Source organism: Orycteropus afer, unplaced genomic scaffold, assembly GCF_000298275.1.
Source record: "Orycteropus afer afer isolate SDZICR_OR568_19922 unplaced genomic scaffold, OryAfe1.0 scaffold00237, whole genome shotgun sequence".
Classification (NCBI taxonomy): domain Eukaryota; kingdom Metazoa; phylum Chordata; class Mammalia; order Tubulidentata; family Orycteropodidae; genus Orycteropus; species Orycteropus afer.
In genome coordinates, this window is record NW_006921824.1 from 287,490 (window position 1) to 306,386 (window position 18,897).

General features: G+C 39.1%; 1 protein-coding gene across 1 annotated transcript in view; it reads left to right on the top strand.

Annotated features, from left to right (window-relative positions):
- The first annotated feature begins 6,788 nt into the window (after positions 1-6,788).
- Positions 6,789-18,897, top strand: part of LRRC9 (leucine rich repeat containing 9) — a 161,127-nt gene continuing 149,018 nt past the window's right edge. Inside the window, exons 1-5 of the mRNA XM_042782087.1 lie at positions 6,789-6,836; positions 7,140-7,358; positions 13,614-13,754; positions 14,262-14,325; positions 14,631-14,701. Of these exons, the coding sequence (XP_042638021.1) occupies positions 6,789-6,836; positions 7,140-7,358; positions 13,614-13,754; positions 14,262-14,325; positions 14,631-14,701 (543 nt within the window). The remainder of the gene's footprint in view (positions 6,837-7,139; positions 7,359-13,613; positions 13,755-14,261; positions 14,326-14,630; positions 14,702-18,897) is intronic.

An 18,897-nucleotide genomic window follows, 5' to 3' on the forward strand; every position in this document is an offset into this window, starting at 1 on the left:
ATTATTTCAGCATGTAACCAATACAAAAATTATTAGCAAGATACTCTACCTTCTATTTTTTCACACTAAGTCTTTGAAATACGATACTATTTTACAGCACATCTCAGTGTGGGCGAGGCATATTTCCCATATTCAATTGCCACATGTGCCTACTACACAGGACAGACAGAGCAGCTCTAGATGATCAAATGGAAGCCGCAGTTACTTTTGTTTGGTTTTTACTAGGTCAATTCATCTCCTCTGTCCACTCTCAAAAAGTTTTCCCCCTTTCCTCTTTAAATTGTACTTTATTTCGTAAGTAAGTTTTGCTCCGAGTATTTTGGAATGTTTAAAAGCGACTCAAATGCTCGTCTGAAACTACTGTAAGAGCACCGTGGAGATCAACAGTTCATCTCTTCTCCGGAAGGCACCACCACTTTGCTCGCGAGAGGGCGTGGCCTTCCACTCGGCTGGCTCAGCGCACCGCAGCTTCAAGCGGCGGTCGGGCGCTGGGGGTCCTGGAAGGCCAAGGTGAGCGGGCCAGAGGAGGGAGGCGACGCTGGGGCATCAAGGCCCGTCCAGGTCGTCGGGCCACCTTGTGACATCATAGCGCCATCCCGTTAGGGTTCAACCCTGCAAGGCAGCGGGCTCCCAGGCCCGAAGGGTCAAAGAATTTCAATGTGAGAGAGCCGGAGAACCGGAGGAGGCAACGCACAGACTAGGTCCCCGCCACCATGACCAGAATTCATCGTTCCCAGTGTTATCCTCCGATCCTAGCAAAGGCAGGTCGGAGGCAAAAGATGCGCGCAGGTTAAGATGACCCATCCCGCCGCAAAAATCCCCTCGCCGTTTCCCAGGAACACCAGCAGGGTCTTCCGGGTGTACCCCTCACTCTGCTGATTGGCTGAAGGTTGCTGCCACGTGACCCGAGTCGGCTTGGTCCGTCGTTTCCCCGCCCTTTCGTCCCCCTCCCCACCCGGAGGTCGCCTGAGGCGGAGAGCGGGTTTCCTAGGCAACCGCAGAGGGCAGCGTGTATACACCAGCCCTAGGTCTAGGGAGCCTGATGTGTCTGCTGCTGCAAGACAGATATTAGGAGCGCAGAGTGGGGTTTGATGAGTCTCGTATTACCCCGGAATACCTCCTCGCTCGGGAATGAGGTGAGTATCTGTCACCTGGCGGCCTTCGGGCGTACACCACCCGTATGCAGACCCGAGGAGTCTTTGTGCCCTTCTCCTCCTCCCCATCTCACCCAGAGGAGGGATTGAAGCAACACTTAGGTCAGGGGATCCCTGTAATGCTGCACTGGAAATAATGAGACACAGTCAGGGTGACTGGAGCAAAGCTTAAGAATAGGAAGAAATGGACTGTGATTCACAGCCACCTGTGCAATCTTTACTGAGCCGGTAATGTTCCTGAACTGGGGGAACCAAGTGCTCCTGGACCAAATATAGTCCTGCTCACCTAGAGCAGGAGGGGCGTTTGTTTGGACCGTCAATGATGATAGGCTGATTGCTCTGATCCAAGAGAATAAGGACATACAAGGCTTTAGTTTGCAGAAAAGGAACTTGCTTTTCTTAGAATGACTCCATAGCCAACACTTACGGCAGACAGAAACATGATCATTATTATGCTCTGATTAGTCATGTAAAGCAAATATGTCTTTGTTACACCATATAGGAGCCTATGGCATGACAATTCAAACCATTCAACACACTTTTGTGAATAGCTAGTATGTACCAGGCACTGATAGGCTCTGCCCTCAATGAATGTGAAACCTAGTACAGAGGAAAGACCTGCAAACATGGCAATAGTGTGACTGGAGCAAACCTGTACTGAGATTACAATAGAATGAATATCATACTACCAGAGAGGATTAAAGTCTTCACAGAGAAACACTTGGTTTAAATCTTTAAGGATGTATGGAGTGTGCCATGAAGTCAAGGGGAAAAGATGTTTTAGGGAGAGTAAACAATATATGCCAAAGAACAGAGCTATCCCAGTGCCGTCAGGAAATTATAGTAGTAGTTGAAGGTGCAGGGAAATAAGCTTGAGAAATAGGCAAAGCCCCATCATAGCAGTTACAAATAGTTTCCAAGGGAAGTAGTGTGGCAGATTTACCTTCCAGGAGGCTATCAGTGGTGCAGAGTATGAATTGGAGGGAGGAGAGATTATACACAGAGCATCCAGTTAAGGTGGAATGATGTGGGCCTGAACAAAGGCAGAGGTAATTGGGATGGAGAAGAAGAAACAACTTTGACAGGTATTTAAGAAGTCTGTGCAGAAGGACTTGATGAGCGAATGTGAGGGAAAGAGGAAAAGGATAGATAAATCCCAGGTTTCAGACTTGGATGATTAGAGGAATGGTGATGTCATTACAAAGAGAAGACAGCAAGAGGGGAAAGTGTTTTAGAAAGTGTAATAAGTTCAGTTTGGGACATACTGAATTTCAGGTGTCTGTAGCACACTCACTGGAGCTTTCCATGTGTGCAGTTGGATTTGTTGCACAGGAAAGAGGGCAATAAAGATTAATAACTTTTTACCAAGAAGGGAGCACTTGACCTGAAAAATAGGTTTAAAAAACAAGTAGACAGAAGCCAAGGAAAAGAAGTCAAGCCAAAAAAAGAAAACTTGAAGGAGAGTTATCAGCATTGTTAAATGCCATGTTAAGATCAAATAAAGATGAAAGCTGAAACATGACCAGTGACTTTGGCAATTAGAAAGTTACTGTTGACCTTGGTAAAAGAAGCTGTAGTGGCCTGACGTGTCCCCAGTCAGATTGCAGTGGATTGAGGACTAGATGGAGGTAGTGCAGTGTTGTTAGTAACTACTGTATTTTTTCACATATTGTGCTCCCATGTAAAAAATGTGCACAAGCATATAATGTGCATAGCACATGTAGGAAACTAACATGTGGGATTGTGCACTTGGCAAAAAAAAAAAACAAAAAAAAACACATGTAACATGAGCATTATTTGTGTAAATGTAGGTTACTCTATAAGTTTTTTGGTGAAGATGTATAAAAATAGCTATTCATAGAAGAATACAGGGTAGGAAGGACATTTATATTAAGATAGGAAATATGTAAAGTATATATGGAGGAAAAAGACACTGGAGAATGAAGATGGGAATAAGTGAGAAAGAGGGAAATTTGACAGCAGTATTCTGAAAGAGAAGATAGGATCCATAGCACAGAGAAAGAGATTAATTTGGGATAAGAGGAAGAATACTTCTACTAAGGCAGGAAGCAGGGAGGGAAAGAAATACATCTTCAGGGGGAAAGGGAATTGAAAGAATGTACAGCAGTTGGCGTCACTGTTTTCCATGAAGATGGGACAAGATCACCTGTGGAGAAGGACTGAGGACGTGGGAAGAGTGCTGAAAGTTCAGAATAGTCACTGTGGCATGAATCCCAGCTCTGTGTATCTAGTCCTACACTCCATGGAGAAGAAATTTATAAGAAAAACAAAACATTTGTGTGAAGGTCCAGCCTAAGTTTGAGGCTGTATGTTTGTAGTAACTTCAGCTCTGTGTTGGTCATGTGAAATTTTCCAGCAACACTCCAAAGTGGAAAAGGGAGGTGACTGGTTCATTCCAAGATTTGGGATATGAACAGTAAGAACTTAGATATTCCTGGTGGCTTCTGGTTCCCTGGAGGAACTAGAGAAGACATGAAACCTTTAGAGATGTACGCCCTGAAAAGAGCTATCCTAAAGTGCAGAAGATGGGTACAGGATGGCCAGCAAGACACTCATCTTTTGATGGAATCAGAAAATTTAGCCAGAAGTCTTACGTCTTCTTGTGACCAGCAAAAACAACATAAGCCTTATACGTACCAGGAAAGTCTAGGCTCCTCAAAATTTCTATGTACTTACACAAATTATAAGATTGAGTGTCTTTAAATTAAATTTTGTTTTGTTCATTAACCAGTGAATTAGAACAAGATTTTATTCCCCCCCTAACTGAGGGCATTAAGAAAGAAAAAATAGAGTGAAGTGAGCGGTAAGGTTGGTATCCCAGATTGCATATTTCTCTAATGAGAAAAGTCTCCTTGCACAAATGGAGGACCCTACCTTGCTCAGTAGCTCTGGTGGTGCAGTGGTTAAAGTGCTTGGCTGCTAACCAAAAGGTTGGCTGTTGGAACCCACCAGCCACTCTGCAGGAGAAAGATGAGGCAGTCTGCTGCAGTTGAGATTTATAGCCTTGGAAACCTTATGGGACAGTTCTGCTCTGTCCTATAGGATTGCTATGAGTTAGGATCGACTCGGATGGCGGTGGGTTATACCTTGCTCTTGAGTAGAAAAAGTTTATATTGTAAGGATGGCAGTTCTCCCCTAAATTTACAATGCAATCTCAAGCAAAATTTTTTTTAAATTTAATTTTTAAGAAACGTTGTAAAATGATCGTAAACCTCATTTGGAAAAATAAATATGAAAGAATAGCCAGGAAGTTTCTGAAAAAGATGATGTGGGGATTTACAAAATAAATTGCAGTAATTAAAGCAAGGTGGTACTGGTACAGGTACCACCCAGTCTTCCTTCCGTGGAGTGGCTGGTGGGTTTGAATCACTAGACTTCTGGTTAGCAGTCAGATGCCTTAGGCACTACAGTACCAGAGCTCCTTGGAACAGGTATAGACAGACCTAGTGAAGAGGATTAGAAAGTCCCAAATAAGGCCCATGTATATATGATAATTTATGATATAATAAATGGAACAGTTTCATTCCTTCTGGAATAAATATCTAAGACATAGTCTAGATAAACTTGGACAACTCTTTGGGGATTCTAAGGGCAGGCCTTGCCCCTTGTATGGTGATGGGAAAGCAGACTTTTCTCTGGTACTTATAAGACTATTCAATAAGAAAGTAGTGCCTTCCCTTTTGATGATCAGAGGTGCTACAAACCCTGTGTTACTTACTTGTACCATCCAAGTTTAAGGGAGGTTAAGACTGTGACCTTCCTTTATGGTTGGCCCATTGGTGGCATCTCTTTTGTTTCATTTTGTTCCTTTGTAAGTGTTCTGGGCCTGCCTCTCCTGCAGCCTATACTTTAATCTCTCGGGGTGTCCAAGAATAAAGTTGCATTTATTTGCCCAGGGAAAACAGGGAAGGAATGATAGGCATTATCTTCAATATCCACAACCATCCCCAGCACTACCATCCTACTCCAAACCACTATCGTCCTTCACCTACATTATTACAGTGGCCCCCTTAATTGGTCTTCTTGATTCTGCCTTTGAACTCTATAACTTCTTTTCACCACAGCAGCTAGAGTGGTCCTTTTTAAAAGTCAAGACAGCTCATGTCACTCCTCCTTTCAAAAATCTTCATATAGCTTTCCATCGTACTCATATTCTGTGGAGCAGAAGGAAGCATCGCCTAGTCCGGCACCATCTTCATGGTCATTGTTACAGGAGATTTATAGGGGAGTTGTTATTGTAAGAAGTGAGATCACAATATATATTGTTTTCTATGTCTTGCTTTTTTCACTTGGCAGTGGCTTGTCATGTCATCATATTAAAACCATAATTCCTGTATTTTAAAATAACATATATCTTGATTTGTATAATGAAAATACTAAAAAAAATTATGGAAAAATGGGTTAAATTGTGTTGAAGCTATTTAGGCATTAATTGATTTGTATCATCTAGAATGAGGAAGTAGTTGGTGAATACTTTTGATAAACATTTATTATTAAGCCAAGTATGTTGCCAAGCCCTGAGAAATCTCTTTGCTCTGTAAATGCTTAGGAAACACCACTCATTTTTGGACACCACAGTGTAAGAAGGGTAAACTGAAGCATGCATATAGAAGGTGTGGTAGTGAAGGTTGTATGTCAGCTTGGCTGGGCCTGGTTAAGTGGCTGGGAATAACTGGACGTAGTTATTCCCCATGGTGAGACTGGTGGAACTGCATGGTGGAATCTGCTGCGAGCAACTGAGTAGTTCCTTTAGGATGTGGTCTGCTTCCCGAATAAAAGGAGAAGCTTTGGGATTGGTCTCCAGCTTTTTGGCATGCTTGAACTCCACATATAGCCAAGTCGTCATTCAGCAGCCTGCTATGCTCTGCTAGTCCTAGGGCTGTTAATGGACTTGAATTGATGGCCTGCCATGTGGTTTGGTAACATTGGGATTGTGCCTTTTTACTTGTTGACCTTGGGTTTGTCAGCTTCGGCAGCCAGCAGCTGACTGAGTGAAGAAAAGCCACCAGCTTCAGTGGGCCGGGAGCAGGAGGCAGAGCTAAAGCCCAAGGATGAGGGGCTTTCACCCAGCCCCTAGAGCCTGACGCTTTGAACTCGAACTCAAAGCCTCCAAACTTAAGAGAATAAACTCCTGTTTGTAGAATCCATCCAATTTGTGGTATGTTCCTGTCAGAGCGGCAGTAGGTAACCTAAACAGAAAGGAAACAAGGGTGTTTAATGAGAGAATTAAAAGCATGAACTGGGAGCTAGATAATGGGTAGATTACAGATGACTGCTTTCTTCTAGTATTAAAGATCCATTGTATGGAAGAGGAACTGTACTTGTTTTATCTGAACCCAGGAGGAAGAATGACAACAAATGTGAAAGATTTATGGGGAGACAGAATTAAACTCAGAATAGAAAATAACTTTCTATTATTTGAGATGGAATGGGTGGTCTTGGGGTCCCAACTTGGTAATGGACTGTGTGAAGATTTCAAGTGATAATTTCAGTGGTTCAATCTAAATAACCTTAAGATCCCTTTCAACTTGGAATGACATGGCTCTAGTATTTGTTTTAATTTTTCATTTTCCTGAACAGATACATTATTTTGACTGTAATTTTTAATGGAAGATGATTGAAAGTGAAAACCTACACCAAGAAGAAATTATTAAAGAACTGGTGAGTCAAGGCTAAATTTCTTTCAACTACACTTGTGAGGTGACCAAATGGAATGTTTTCTTTGGAAAACAGAACTTTTCTTTGGAAAATGGAACTTTTTTCTGGAAGTAGGATTAGCTGGAGATCTGCCCTGTTCCATGACTTTTGAAAACAGAGAGAAGCCATTGTGAGCTATACCTTTCTTTCTGGTCAGAGTATAAAAATAGCATCAGAGCAATCAACAATTTATAATTTGTAATGACAAAAATAATTTTGGGGTTATTGAAAATAGGTAATAACCACATTTCTTTTTCTTTGAAACAGTGTTTGTGCAATGGTTTATCTTATGAGATGGTTAAACAGGAAGGATCGGATACCACCAACCTGGAGATGTTTTTCTCAGGGTACCCCCGTATAGTTGGATTATCATTGTTCCCTAATTTAACAAGTCTCACAATTGTTGCTCAAGACATAAAAGAAATTTCAGGGCTAGAGACTTGTTTACTGCTTAAAGAACTTTGGATTGCTGAATGCTTCATAGAGGTGAGTCTAAACCTTACATGAAATACATAAATAAGACCTTACATGAAAGATTTTATCCTGAATTCTTTGAAGGACTGAAGCAGATAAATGGGCAAAATATAGAAATAGATTTATGCAAAGAAGAAAGGAGAAATAAATCAAAATATAAACATATTGTATTCTTTATCAAATAACTTATAGTCAGTATTACTTGGTAGGAGTCCCTGGGTGATCAGTTAAGCACTCGACTGCAGACTGAACCCATCCAGGGGTGCCTTGGAAGAAAGGCCTGGCGATCTGCTTCCCAAGGGTCACAGCCTTGAAAACCCCACAGAGCACACTTACCTGGACCGTGTGCAACACGTGGGGTTGGAATCAATTCCATGGCAACGGTTTTTTTTTTTTTTTTTTTGGTTCATTACTTCGTAGTGAAATCAAGTACACTTAGACATTGTTGAATGTGTAGAAATTAGAACATCTAAACTTTTTTGTCAGAAAAAGCTGTTTAATTATGTAATGCTTACTATGAAATCAAATTATATATTCACATTAAAGTGTTAAATCATTTTGGAAATCTTAGGAGAAAAAAGAATCCTTTTATTTTATTTATCTCTCTTTTTTTTTTTCCTTACAAGAAAATCCTTTCATTGCTTGCTGCTTCTTACTTATTTTTTTGTCTTCTGATTATTGCTATCTATGTTTTAGCAGCTCCTTCTGTTTTTGCCTCTTGCTCAGCTGGGATGTGTACATTTGTCTTGTGTTTGTAATGGTGATAGCTTCGTTATGTTCAGCCATTTGGGGTCAGATTTTGGTCATAGTATTTATTCCTTCTGTTGTACTCTTTTCTTGTGAAGGTTTAAATAAGCTTTTTTTTTCCTTTTTTTTCTCAGTTTCTTTGTATAGGTTTTTTAAAAATTATTAAAATATGTTATTGTGTTTTGTATTCGCATTTAACAATTTCTACACAATTTTTTCAGTGACATTGGTTACATTTTTTACAGTGTGTCAGCATTCTCATTTCCATTCTTAATGTTTTAGTTCCAGTAATCTAATTTCCCTGCCCCTTACCTTCTCAGCTTTGCTTTTAAGTAAATGTTGACCATTTGGTTTCTTATAGATGACTTTTTAAAGGAATACAATACTCATGGATGATATTGTTTATTTTATGAGCCAATCTGTTATTTAGTTAAAAGATGACTTCATGGACTAGTTTTGGCCCAAGGTTTAAAGAGTTTTTCATGGTGATAGTCTCAGAAGTCTTTGTATAGATCTTATGCTCCTTTTTCAAATAAAATTTTTTTGTGTGGTAAAATAGATGATATATAATTACCATTTTAACCATTTTTAACTGTACAATTCAGTGGCATAAAGTACATTCACAATGTTGTGTAACCATTAAAAAAAAAAAACTCACTGCTGTCCAGTTGGATCCGACTCATAGTGACCCCTCCTTGGGTTTCTGAGGCGTTATCACTACGGAAGTAGATTGCCCAGTCTTCTTCCGAGGAATGGCTGGTGGGTTTGAACCACCAGCCTCCTGGTTAGCAGTCAAGTGCCTTAGGCATATGCCACCAGAGCTCCCATTACCACTTTCTATTTCCAGAACATCATCCATTAGCAATAACTCCCAATCCCCCCTTCCTCCAGCCACTAGTGACTACTGTTCTTTCTGTGTCTATGAATTTGCCTCTTCTGTTGTGAGTGTTAGATGCCTTTGAATTGATTCCGACTTGTAGTGACGCCACGTATAACAGAACCAAATACTGCCCATTCCTGCCCCATCCTCACAAGCAGCTTGGTTGAGCCCATTGCTGCACCACTGTGTGGGTCCATCTTGTTGAAGATCTTCTTTTTGGATGACGCACTATTTTATCAAGCATGACATCCTTCTCCAGGGACTGGTTTCTCCTGATGACATGTCCAAAGTATGTAATACAAAATTTCATCATCCGTGCTTCTAAGGAGCAATCTGGCTATAATTTTTCCAAGACAGATTTGTTATTTTGGCAGTCGATGGTAGATTTAATATTCTTCACCACCACCATAATTCAAAGGCATCACTTTTTCTTTGATCTTCTTTAATCACTGTCCAGCTTTCACGTGCTTATGAGGCATTTGAAAATACCATGGCTTTGGTTAGGTCCACCTTAGTCCTCAAAGTGACATCTTTGCTGTTTAACGCTTCAGAGATGTCTTTTGCAGCATATTTGCCCAGTGCTGTACGTCTTGATTGCTGCTACCATGGGCATTGATTGTGGATCCAAGTAAAATGAAATTCCTGACAACTTCAATCTTTTCTCCATTTATCGTGATGGTGCTTACTGGTCCAGTCGTAAGGACTTTTTCTTTATGTTGAAATGTAATCCATACTGCAGACTATAATTTTTGATCTTCATCAGTAAGTGCTTCAAGTCCTCTTCACTCTCAGCAAGCACAGTTGTGTTGTCTGCATAGTGCAGATTGTTAATGAGCATTCCTCCAATCCTGATGCCATGTTTTTCTTCATATAGTCCAGCTTCTCGGATTATTTGCTCAGCATACAGATTGAATGAATATGGCAAAAGGACACAACCCTGATGCACACCATTCCTAATTTTAAACCACATGATATCCCCTTGTTCTGTTCAAACAGCTGCCTCTTGGTCTATGTATAGGTTCTGCATGAGCACAGTTAAATGTTCTGGAATTCTCATTTATCACAATGTTATCCATAATTTGTTGTGATCCACACAGTCAAATGCCTTTGCATGGTCAATAAAACATAGGTATTATCTTCTTTCAGCCAAGATCCATGTGACAATCAGCAATAATATCCCTCATTCCACATCCTCTGCTGAATCTGGCTTGAATTTCTTGCAGTTCTCTGTTGATGCACTGCTACAACCATTTTTTAAATTATCTTTAGCAAAATTTTATTTGTGTGTGATATTAATGATATTATTCAATGATTTCTGCATTCTGTTGGATCACCTTTCTTTGGGATGGGCACAGATATGGATCTCTTCAGTCAGTTGGCCAGGTAGGTAGCTGTCTTCCAAATTTCTTGATATAGACAAGTGAGCACTTCTAGAGGTTCATCCATTTGTTGAAACATCTCAATTGGTATTCCTTCAATTCCTGGAGCCTTGTTTTTTTTTTTCCAATGCCTTCAGTGTAGCTTGGACTTCTTCCTTCAAAACCATCTGTTATTTATCGTATGTTACCTCCTGAAATGGTTGAATGTCAATCAGGTTTTTTTTAGCACAGTGGCTCGGTATTTTCCTTCCATCTTCTTTTGCTACTTCCTACATCATTCAATATTTTGCCCATAGAATCCTTAAGTATTACAACTCAGGGCTTGAGCTTTTTCTTCAGTTCTTTCAGCTTGAGAAATGCTGAGCGTGTTCCTCCTTTTTGGTTTTCTAACTCCAGTTTCTGGCACATTTCATTATGATACCTTAACCTTCTCAAGGCAAGAAGAATGAGATGTCTATTCTATGTACCTAATATAAGTAGAGGAGACTCTGGTGGCATAGTGTCTAAGGGATCTGACTGCTAACCTAAAGGCTGGCAGTTCAAACCCACCAGCCACTCCTCAGAAGGAAGGTTGGGCAATCTACTTCCATAGTGATACCACTTCGGAAACCCAAGGAGGGGTTGCTATAAGCCAGGTCCAACTCAATGGCAGTGGGTTGGGTTTAGTTTGGTTAATATAAGTAGAATCTTACAATTTTTGTCCATTTGTGTCTGGCTTATTTCACTTAGCATAATGATTTCATAGTTCATTTATGTTGTAACTTATACAGAATTTCATTCCTTTTTATGGCTAAATAACATTCCATTGTATGTATATATCACATTTTGCTTATCTATTTATCCGTTGATGGACACTTGGGTTATTTCTACCTTTTGGCTGTTGTGAATAATGCTGTAATGAGCATTGTGGACAAATATCTGATTGAGTTTCTGCTTTAAGGTCTTTTGAATGGAATTATTGGGTATGCTAATTCTGTTTTTATTTTGAGAAACCACCAAACTGTTTTCCATAATGGCTGTACCATTTTAAATTCCCACTAGTAATGCATTGCGTTTCAGTTTAGATTTCTCCACATCCTCACCAACACTGACTATATTTCATAATGTATATATACATACATATGTATATGTATATATGCATGTATATATACATGTATAAGGAGCTCTGGTGGTGTAGTGGATAAGGCATTTGACTGCTAACCAGAAGGTCAGCAGTTAAAACCCACCAGCCACTCTGCAGAAGGAAGATTGGTCAACCTACTTCCGTAAGATTTACAGCCTCAGAGACCCAGTGACAGTCGCCATAAGTCAGAATTGACTCAATGGCAGTGAGTTTGGTGTTTGTTTAATATATGTGTGTGTGTGTGTGTGTGTGTGTGTGTGTATAATAGTCATTGTGGTTTTTATAATAGTCATAGTTTTGGTTGCATTTTCCTAATGATTAAGGATGTTGAGCATTTTTTCCATGTGCTTAATGGACCACTTATTTTCTTTTTTGTAGAAATGTCTGTTCAGGTCCTTTCCCACTTTTTTAACTTGGATTATTTCTTTGTTAATTGTTGAATTGTAGGAATTATTCGCATATTCTAGATATTAATCCCTTATTGGGTGTATGATTTGCAAATATTTTCTTTCTTTCTGTGGTTTGTCTTTCCACTGTCTTCAAAGTATTCAAAAGTGCTTTCAATTTTAATGAAGTCCAGTTTATCTTTTTTTATTTTTATTCCTTTTGTTGCCTGTGCTTTTGGTGTCATGTCTACCTACAGTGCCAAATCCAGGATTATGAAGACTTTCCCTGTTTTCTTTAAAACATTTAAAACTTTAAATCTTAAAGTTCTTAGATTTAGAACACTGATCCATTTTGAGTTGATTTTGTATATGGTGTAGTAGAACATGTATTTTGAAAAGCAATGTGACAAAATATTGTTAAAAGCCACAAACTTGTACATACCTGTGGTAGTTATGTTTGTGTGTCAACTTGGCTGGGCCTGGCTGAGTGGCTGGGCAGCTGGTGGTAGTTATTCCCCATAATGAGCCTGGCAATCAACTCCATGGTGGGATCTACCACAAGCAGCTGAGTAGCTGCATTTGGGATGTGGTCTGCTTCCTGTATATAAGTAGAAGCCTTGGGAATGGTCTCTAGCTTATGGCACACTTGGACCCTGCATGTAGCCATGCTGTTGTTCAGCAGCCTGCCATGCTCTGCCGACTGTGGGACTTACAATGGACTTAAGTTAATGCTCTGCCGTGTGGTTTGGTAACATCGGGGCTGTGCCTTTTTACTTGTCAACCTTGGCTCTTCTCAGCCTCAGCAGCCAGCAGCTGTCTGAGTGAGGAAACACCTCTAGCTCCAGTGGGCCAGGAACAGAAGGCAGAGCTGTACCCCAAGGTTGAGGGGCTTTCACCCAGCCCCTAGAGCCTGGTACTTTGAACTTGGACTTAAAGCCTCCAAATTGTAAGAATAAGCTCCTGTTTGTTAAGGCCATCCCATTTATGGTATATTTCTTGTCAGGGCGGCACTAGGTAACCAGAACGATACCTTTTAACTCAGATCCTTATTCTAAGATTTTACCCTAGAGAATTACCTCAACATCAAAAAACAACTGTATTCATGAAAATATTTGTAACATTAGTAATTATAATAGTTATAATTTGAAATACTTGCCACACATAGTAATTCTTTAAATCATCAACTTTATGAAGTATAAGTATTAAATATTATAATTTTTTAAGCTATGAAAAAATTTTAGGTTATCCAAAGTGAAAAAATAAAATTGCACATTCATTATGATTATAACCATATAAAAATAAATCTAGAGTTGATTAAAATTGAAGGAGAATATGCAAAAATTGAAAATAGTTGTATTTGTTTTTGTTGTTGTTATGTGCCGCCAAGTCGGCCCCGACTCATAGTGACCCCTCCTTGGGTTGCCGAGGCAGTATCACTACAGAAGTAGATTGCCCAACCTTCCTTCCGAGGAGTGGCCGGTGGCTTTGAACCACCAACCTTCTGGTTAGCAGTCAAGTGCCTTAGGCACTATGCTAGCAGAGCTCCTAGTTGTATTTAGGTAGAGTATATTTTTTCTTTTAAAATTTTTAGTTCATTTTGCTGTATATTGATTGTGCAATAAAATGTGATATTTAAAATAAAATCATTTTCTTTTACTAAAATAGGTGTCTAAGTATATTTCCTTTTAAAAATCAAAGGATTAATGAAAAAATAAGCAAATCCCATTTAGTTTCCTTTCCTTTTTTTAACAGAAAATTGAAGGCCTTCAAGGATGTAGAAATTTGGAAAAACTGTATTTATATTATAATAAAATTTCCAAAATAGAAAATTTAGAGAAATTAATCAGACTGGAGGTTCTTTGGCTAAACCATAATGCAATTAAAAATATTGAGGTAAGATAAATTCAATGATTTATATGTAAGGTAAATTACTGTTGTGGAGTTTAAACCACAATGTCCAGGATCACATTATGTTTAAGAAACAAAATATTCATGTATTGCAATTATTGTTGCTAAAGATAATGAACATGAATATAGCATTTTATAATGTACAAAAAAATGCATCGTTTTCTTTACTCCTAACACCAAATCTGAAAAGTGGGTGTTAGTATTCCTGCTTTTCTAGGTTTAAATAAATGAAGTTAAGAGAGATTATATAACTTGGTGAAGATTATACAACACACTGTGTGGTGTGTTCTTCATCCTTCTCCTCCTCCTCTTTTTTTCTCTGTTCTCCTCTCTCTGGGTTACAGTACAGAGAAACAGAGGCACCTGCTTGTGAAATGCATAGTGCCCAGTGCTCAATGCATGTAGTCAGCTAACCAGATTGATCAGATGGTTTGTAAATACCATCTGATTTTAATGACTTTTCCCTAAATTATCTGTCCTTTAAATTTTTAGGGCTTACAAACTTTGAAGAATTTAAATGATCTCAATCTTGCTGGAAATCTAATAAGTTGCATTGGTATGTACTGTTTTATTTGGAATCTGAGATAATGCTACAGTCATTTGTTATCAATATAAAAACTACACACTTAGATTTCTTTCTTTTGGACTTTTTGTTAATAATATCTAAGACAAGCAATTCTCAACTTTTGTTTATAGGATGTGAAAATATTTCCTATTAATTAGTTATAATTAATTATATAATGGTATTATTAATCTTATTTATAGACAAGACATGATCACATACAACTCAAACATGACAGAATGAAAATAGGAGTTAAAAGAAGAAATTTAATTTTCTTTATCTTCTTTTCTAAATTCAAGGTCGATGTCTTGATCCCAATGAACAACTGGAAAGATTAAACCTTTCTGGAAACCAAATATGTTCGTTCAAGGTACATTTAAGTGGAATAATTCATTTTTATTTATCAATTTGGATAGTGACTCATCTTAGTGAAGGAATGGACTGAATATCCCCTGCTTAAAGCATAATTGTATTATTTTGGGCTACCTGATGTTTTAGGAAGTTTTAGAGCTAGCTGGATTAAATTGGCCCTGATGGTCCAAAACGGTTCAAACGAACTATTTACCTGGCTTTTAGGGCACCATTTTAGGGCACCACTTTCTCTCAGTTTTCCTCTGGTCATTCTGCCTACAATTCTTCAGTTTTCTGGTTTCTCGTCTCCTCTTTACACTATGTAATATTTTCTCCCAGGTCATTCCTGGGATCTTTTCTCTTTTCTATCATTCCATCTCATTTCTCTAGATAATGTCAACTTTTCTTTGACTTTAAGTATCCTTTATCTACTGATTACCCCTTAACTGATACTAGTCCTTTCCCTGAGGACTTACCAGAACTACAGACATAGCCTATTCTAACCCAAACTGACTTTTTCTTCACTAAATCATCTGCAGGCTTTCCCCCATCTCTAGCTTCTGTTGACATATCTAGTAACTTAAGCCAAAATCCAAACCATTTTTTACTTCTCTCGTGATATCATACTGCACGTCCAGTCCACTTGCAAATTCTGTTGGCTCCACCATCAGAATATGTCCAGAGTCTGACCACTTCTTTCCACCCGATCACCACCAACCTGGCTGAAGACACCATCATCTCTAACCTGGATTATTGAAAAAGCCTAGTCACAGGTCTCCCTGCTTGCCCTTCCTGTACTCTGTTAGTTTTCTAGGACTGCTGTAAAAAATACAACAAAATTTTTAAAAAGCCATAAACTGTGTGACTTACCAGAACAGAAATTGATTGTCTCACAGTGCTAGAATCTGGAAGTCTGCTCTAGGGCTCAGTAGGGCTCTCTCTGAAGGGTGTAGGGTAAGATCCTTCCTTGTGCCTTCCAGCTTCTGATAGCTCCAGACTTTCTTGGCATTCTTTGACTTGTAGATGTATCTTACATGGCTGTCTTCCCTCTGTTTCTGTTTCTGTATATCTTCAAATCTTTTGTAAGGACACCAGTCATGTAGGATTAGGACACAACCTACTCCAGGATGACCTCATGTTAACTGATAATGTTTTCAAAGACCCTGGTAGCATAGTACCTAAGGCATTTGACTGCTAACCAGAAAGCTGGTAGTTCAAACCCACTAGCCACTCCTCAGGAGGATTGAGCAATCTACTTCTGTAGAGATATGCCTCGGAAACCCAAGGAGGGGTTGCTATGAGTTGGGATCGGCTCAATGGCAGTTTTTTGGGGGTTGGTATTCCCAGGTAAGGTCATGTACACAGGAACCAAGGGTTAGAACTTCAACCTAAATTTTTTTTTTAATTAATTAATTTGTTGTTGTTGTTGTTGTTTGCCATCGAGTCGGCCCCGACTCATAGCGACCCCTCCTTGGGTTTCCGAGGCAGTATCACCATGGAAGTAGGATTGCCCAATCTTCCTTCCGAGGAGTAATTTATTTATTTTTTATTGTGATTTGGGTGATTCAACCTAAATTTTTGAGAGACATAATTCAATCTATAACACCTATTGTCAACCTGTTGTCCACACAGTAACTTGATCCTTTTATAATATAAGTCAGATCAAGTCACTCTTGTGTTTAAAACCCTCCCTTGGCTTTTCATCCTATTCAGAGTAAAAGCTAATCCTTATTTTATAAGATTCTATGTCATATAGCCCCCCACTGTCTCTCTATGACTCTTCCCATTATTTACTCCATTCCAGCCAGATTGGTCTCCTCACTGTCCCTTGAATATACCTAGTACACACATATAATAAGGCCTTTGTACTTGCTGTAATATTCTCTACCCAGATACCTGCATGGAGCTCTCTCTCATTCCTTCAAGTCTTTGTTCAAATATTATGTTTTTAGTGCCGTCTTCCCTGCAACAACCCCCACTACTCTTCCCAGCCTTCAACACTCTCTGTCACCCTTTTTCTACTTTATTTTTCTTCTTAGCACTTACCCTTATGCTTTACCAGAATGCAAGCTCCATGAGTACAGGAATTTTGCCTGTTTTGTTCACTGCTGTATCTACAATGCTTAAAACTGTACTTGATGTAGTAAATCTCAGGAAATATTTTTCCAACAAATGAAAGAGAAACAATCAAAAGTACGTAATGTTATGGTATATACTATGGATTAAAATATATGGCATTCTTAATTTTGATAGTTTCACATTGAAAATGCATATTAACACACTTCCTCTAGAAAATATTAAAGATGAATAAATTCACTATGGAAATGATTTTGATTTTATCAGTTTCATAAATAATAATATGAGGAACACAAAAAATTACAGAATGAGGCAAAATCTTATATGTGTCTTAAAAATAGATATGAACAAAATTTTATTTTATTGGTCAAATTCAAGAAGAAATATTTGATTTGAACCTACCTGAAGGGTAGACAGATATTGTAGGATGCTATTCTAGACAGTGTGTTTGGAGGGGGTAGGATTTCTAAGAGAAGAGAACAATATGAACAAAAGTATAAAGATAAGAAAGTAAGGGGTGTATTTAAGTAACATGAGCATTATCATTTGACTGGAGTATAGCAGATATGGGAACTCTGATGATGTAGTACCTAAGGCATTTGACTGCTAACCAGAAGATTGGTGATTCAAATCCACCAGCCACTCCTCAGACGGAAGACTTGGCAATCTACTTCCATAGAAATGCTGCCTCAGAAACCCAAGGAGGGGTCACTATGAGTCAGAGCCAACTTGACAGCAGTGAGATAGAGTATTTATACAACGCAACAAGAGCTCACTGCCATCAAGTCGGATCTGACTCATAGTGACCCCTCCTTGGGTTTCCGAGGCAGCATCTCTACAGAAGGAGATTGCCCAGTCTTCCTTCCAAGGAGTGGCTGGTGGGTTTGAACCGCCAGCCTTCTGGTTAGTGGTCAAATGCCTTACATACTACGCCATTAGAGCTTCCAGAGTATTTATGGAACATTGGATATTAATATTAGAAAGGTCAGTTGGGCCTTGAATGTTAACTGTATTCTATAGATGATGAGTAGCCATTGAAATTTTTGAGCAAGAAATTCATATGATCAGAGATTTTCCTTATGAATAGTGTTTGTTGGTTTGCAGCAACTGAAAGAAGGGAAATCAGGAGAATAATAGGAATAGTCTATGTGAGAAATTGTGAGTATCTGAATTAGGACAATGGCAGCAAAAAAAAAATGGATATGAAGACATTGTGATGTTGAATTTTCATTGGGAACTAACAGAATTTAGGGAGCAAGTTCTTAATGAGCTCAAGCATGATGATGCCATTGACAGAAATATACAGGTCAGGAAAAGTAGCTAGTGTAGGAAGAATATTTGGTAATGGATCTGTTGAGTTTGAAGTACCAGCAGGCCATCCAGGTGAAATGAGGAACTGACATTTGAGGCTGGAATTGTTAATTTAAGAATCATTAAAAGACATTTCCTGTGGATGAAATGGCCCTAGGAAATGAGTGTGTGCTGTTGGAAAATGGTATGTTTAGGGAATTGAAGGACAATGAGGAGCCCCCCAAAAAATGGAAATAGAGTTATCAGGGCAGTTGAAGAAGCAGGAAGGCAATGTCACAGACACTAAAGGATAAGAGAACTTTAAACAGGGTGGCCCACACTATTGAAAGGTATAGAGAGGTCAGAGATGAAAAGGACCAAAGTACCTGCACTGGTTTGTCATGGAATCAGGATTATGTCTGACCATATCTTGAGGAAAAGTCATAGTCATGGATCCCTATCTGTTAGACAACAAGATGGTTTGCTGGCACGTACCAGATTGGTTAATTAGCAAACTGGGCTAGCAAGCACTTGACCAAGCAAGTAGACGAGCTTGTTACTGAATGGAGAAAGAAGGAAGGCAGACACTGATTGTCAAGAACTGTGAAACCAAAAAAAATAAAAACAACAAACAAACTCTCTGCTATTGAGTTGATTCCGTGACCACATTTGGGTTTCTAAGGCAGTAAATCTTTATGGAATTGATTGCCCAGTCTTCCTTCCATGGAGTGGCAGGTGGGTTTGAACCTCCAGCCTTCTGGTTAGCAGTCAAGTGCCCTTAGACACTACACCAAAAGAGCTCCTTCAAGAATTATGAAGAGAGTTCCGGCAAGATGGTGGACTAGGCAG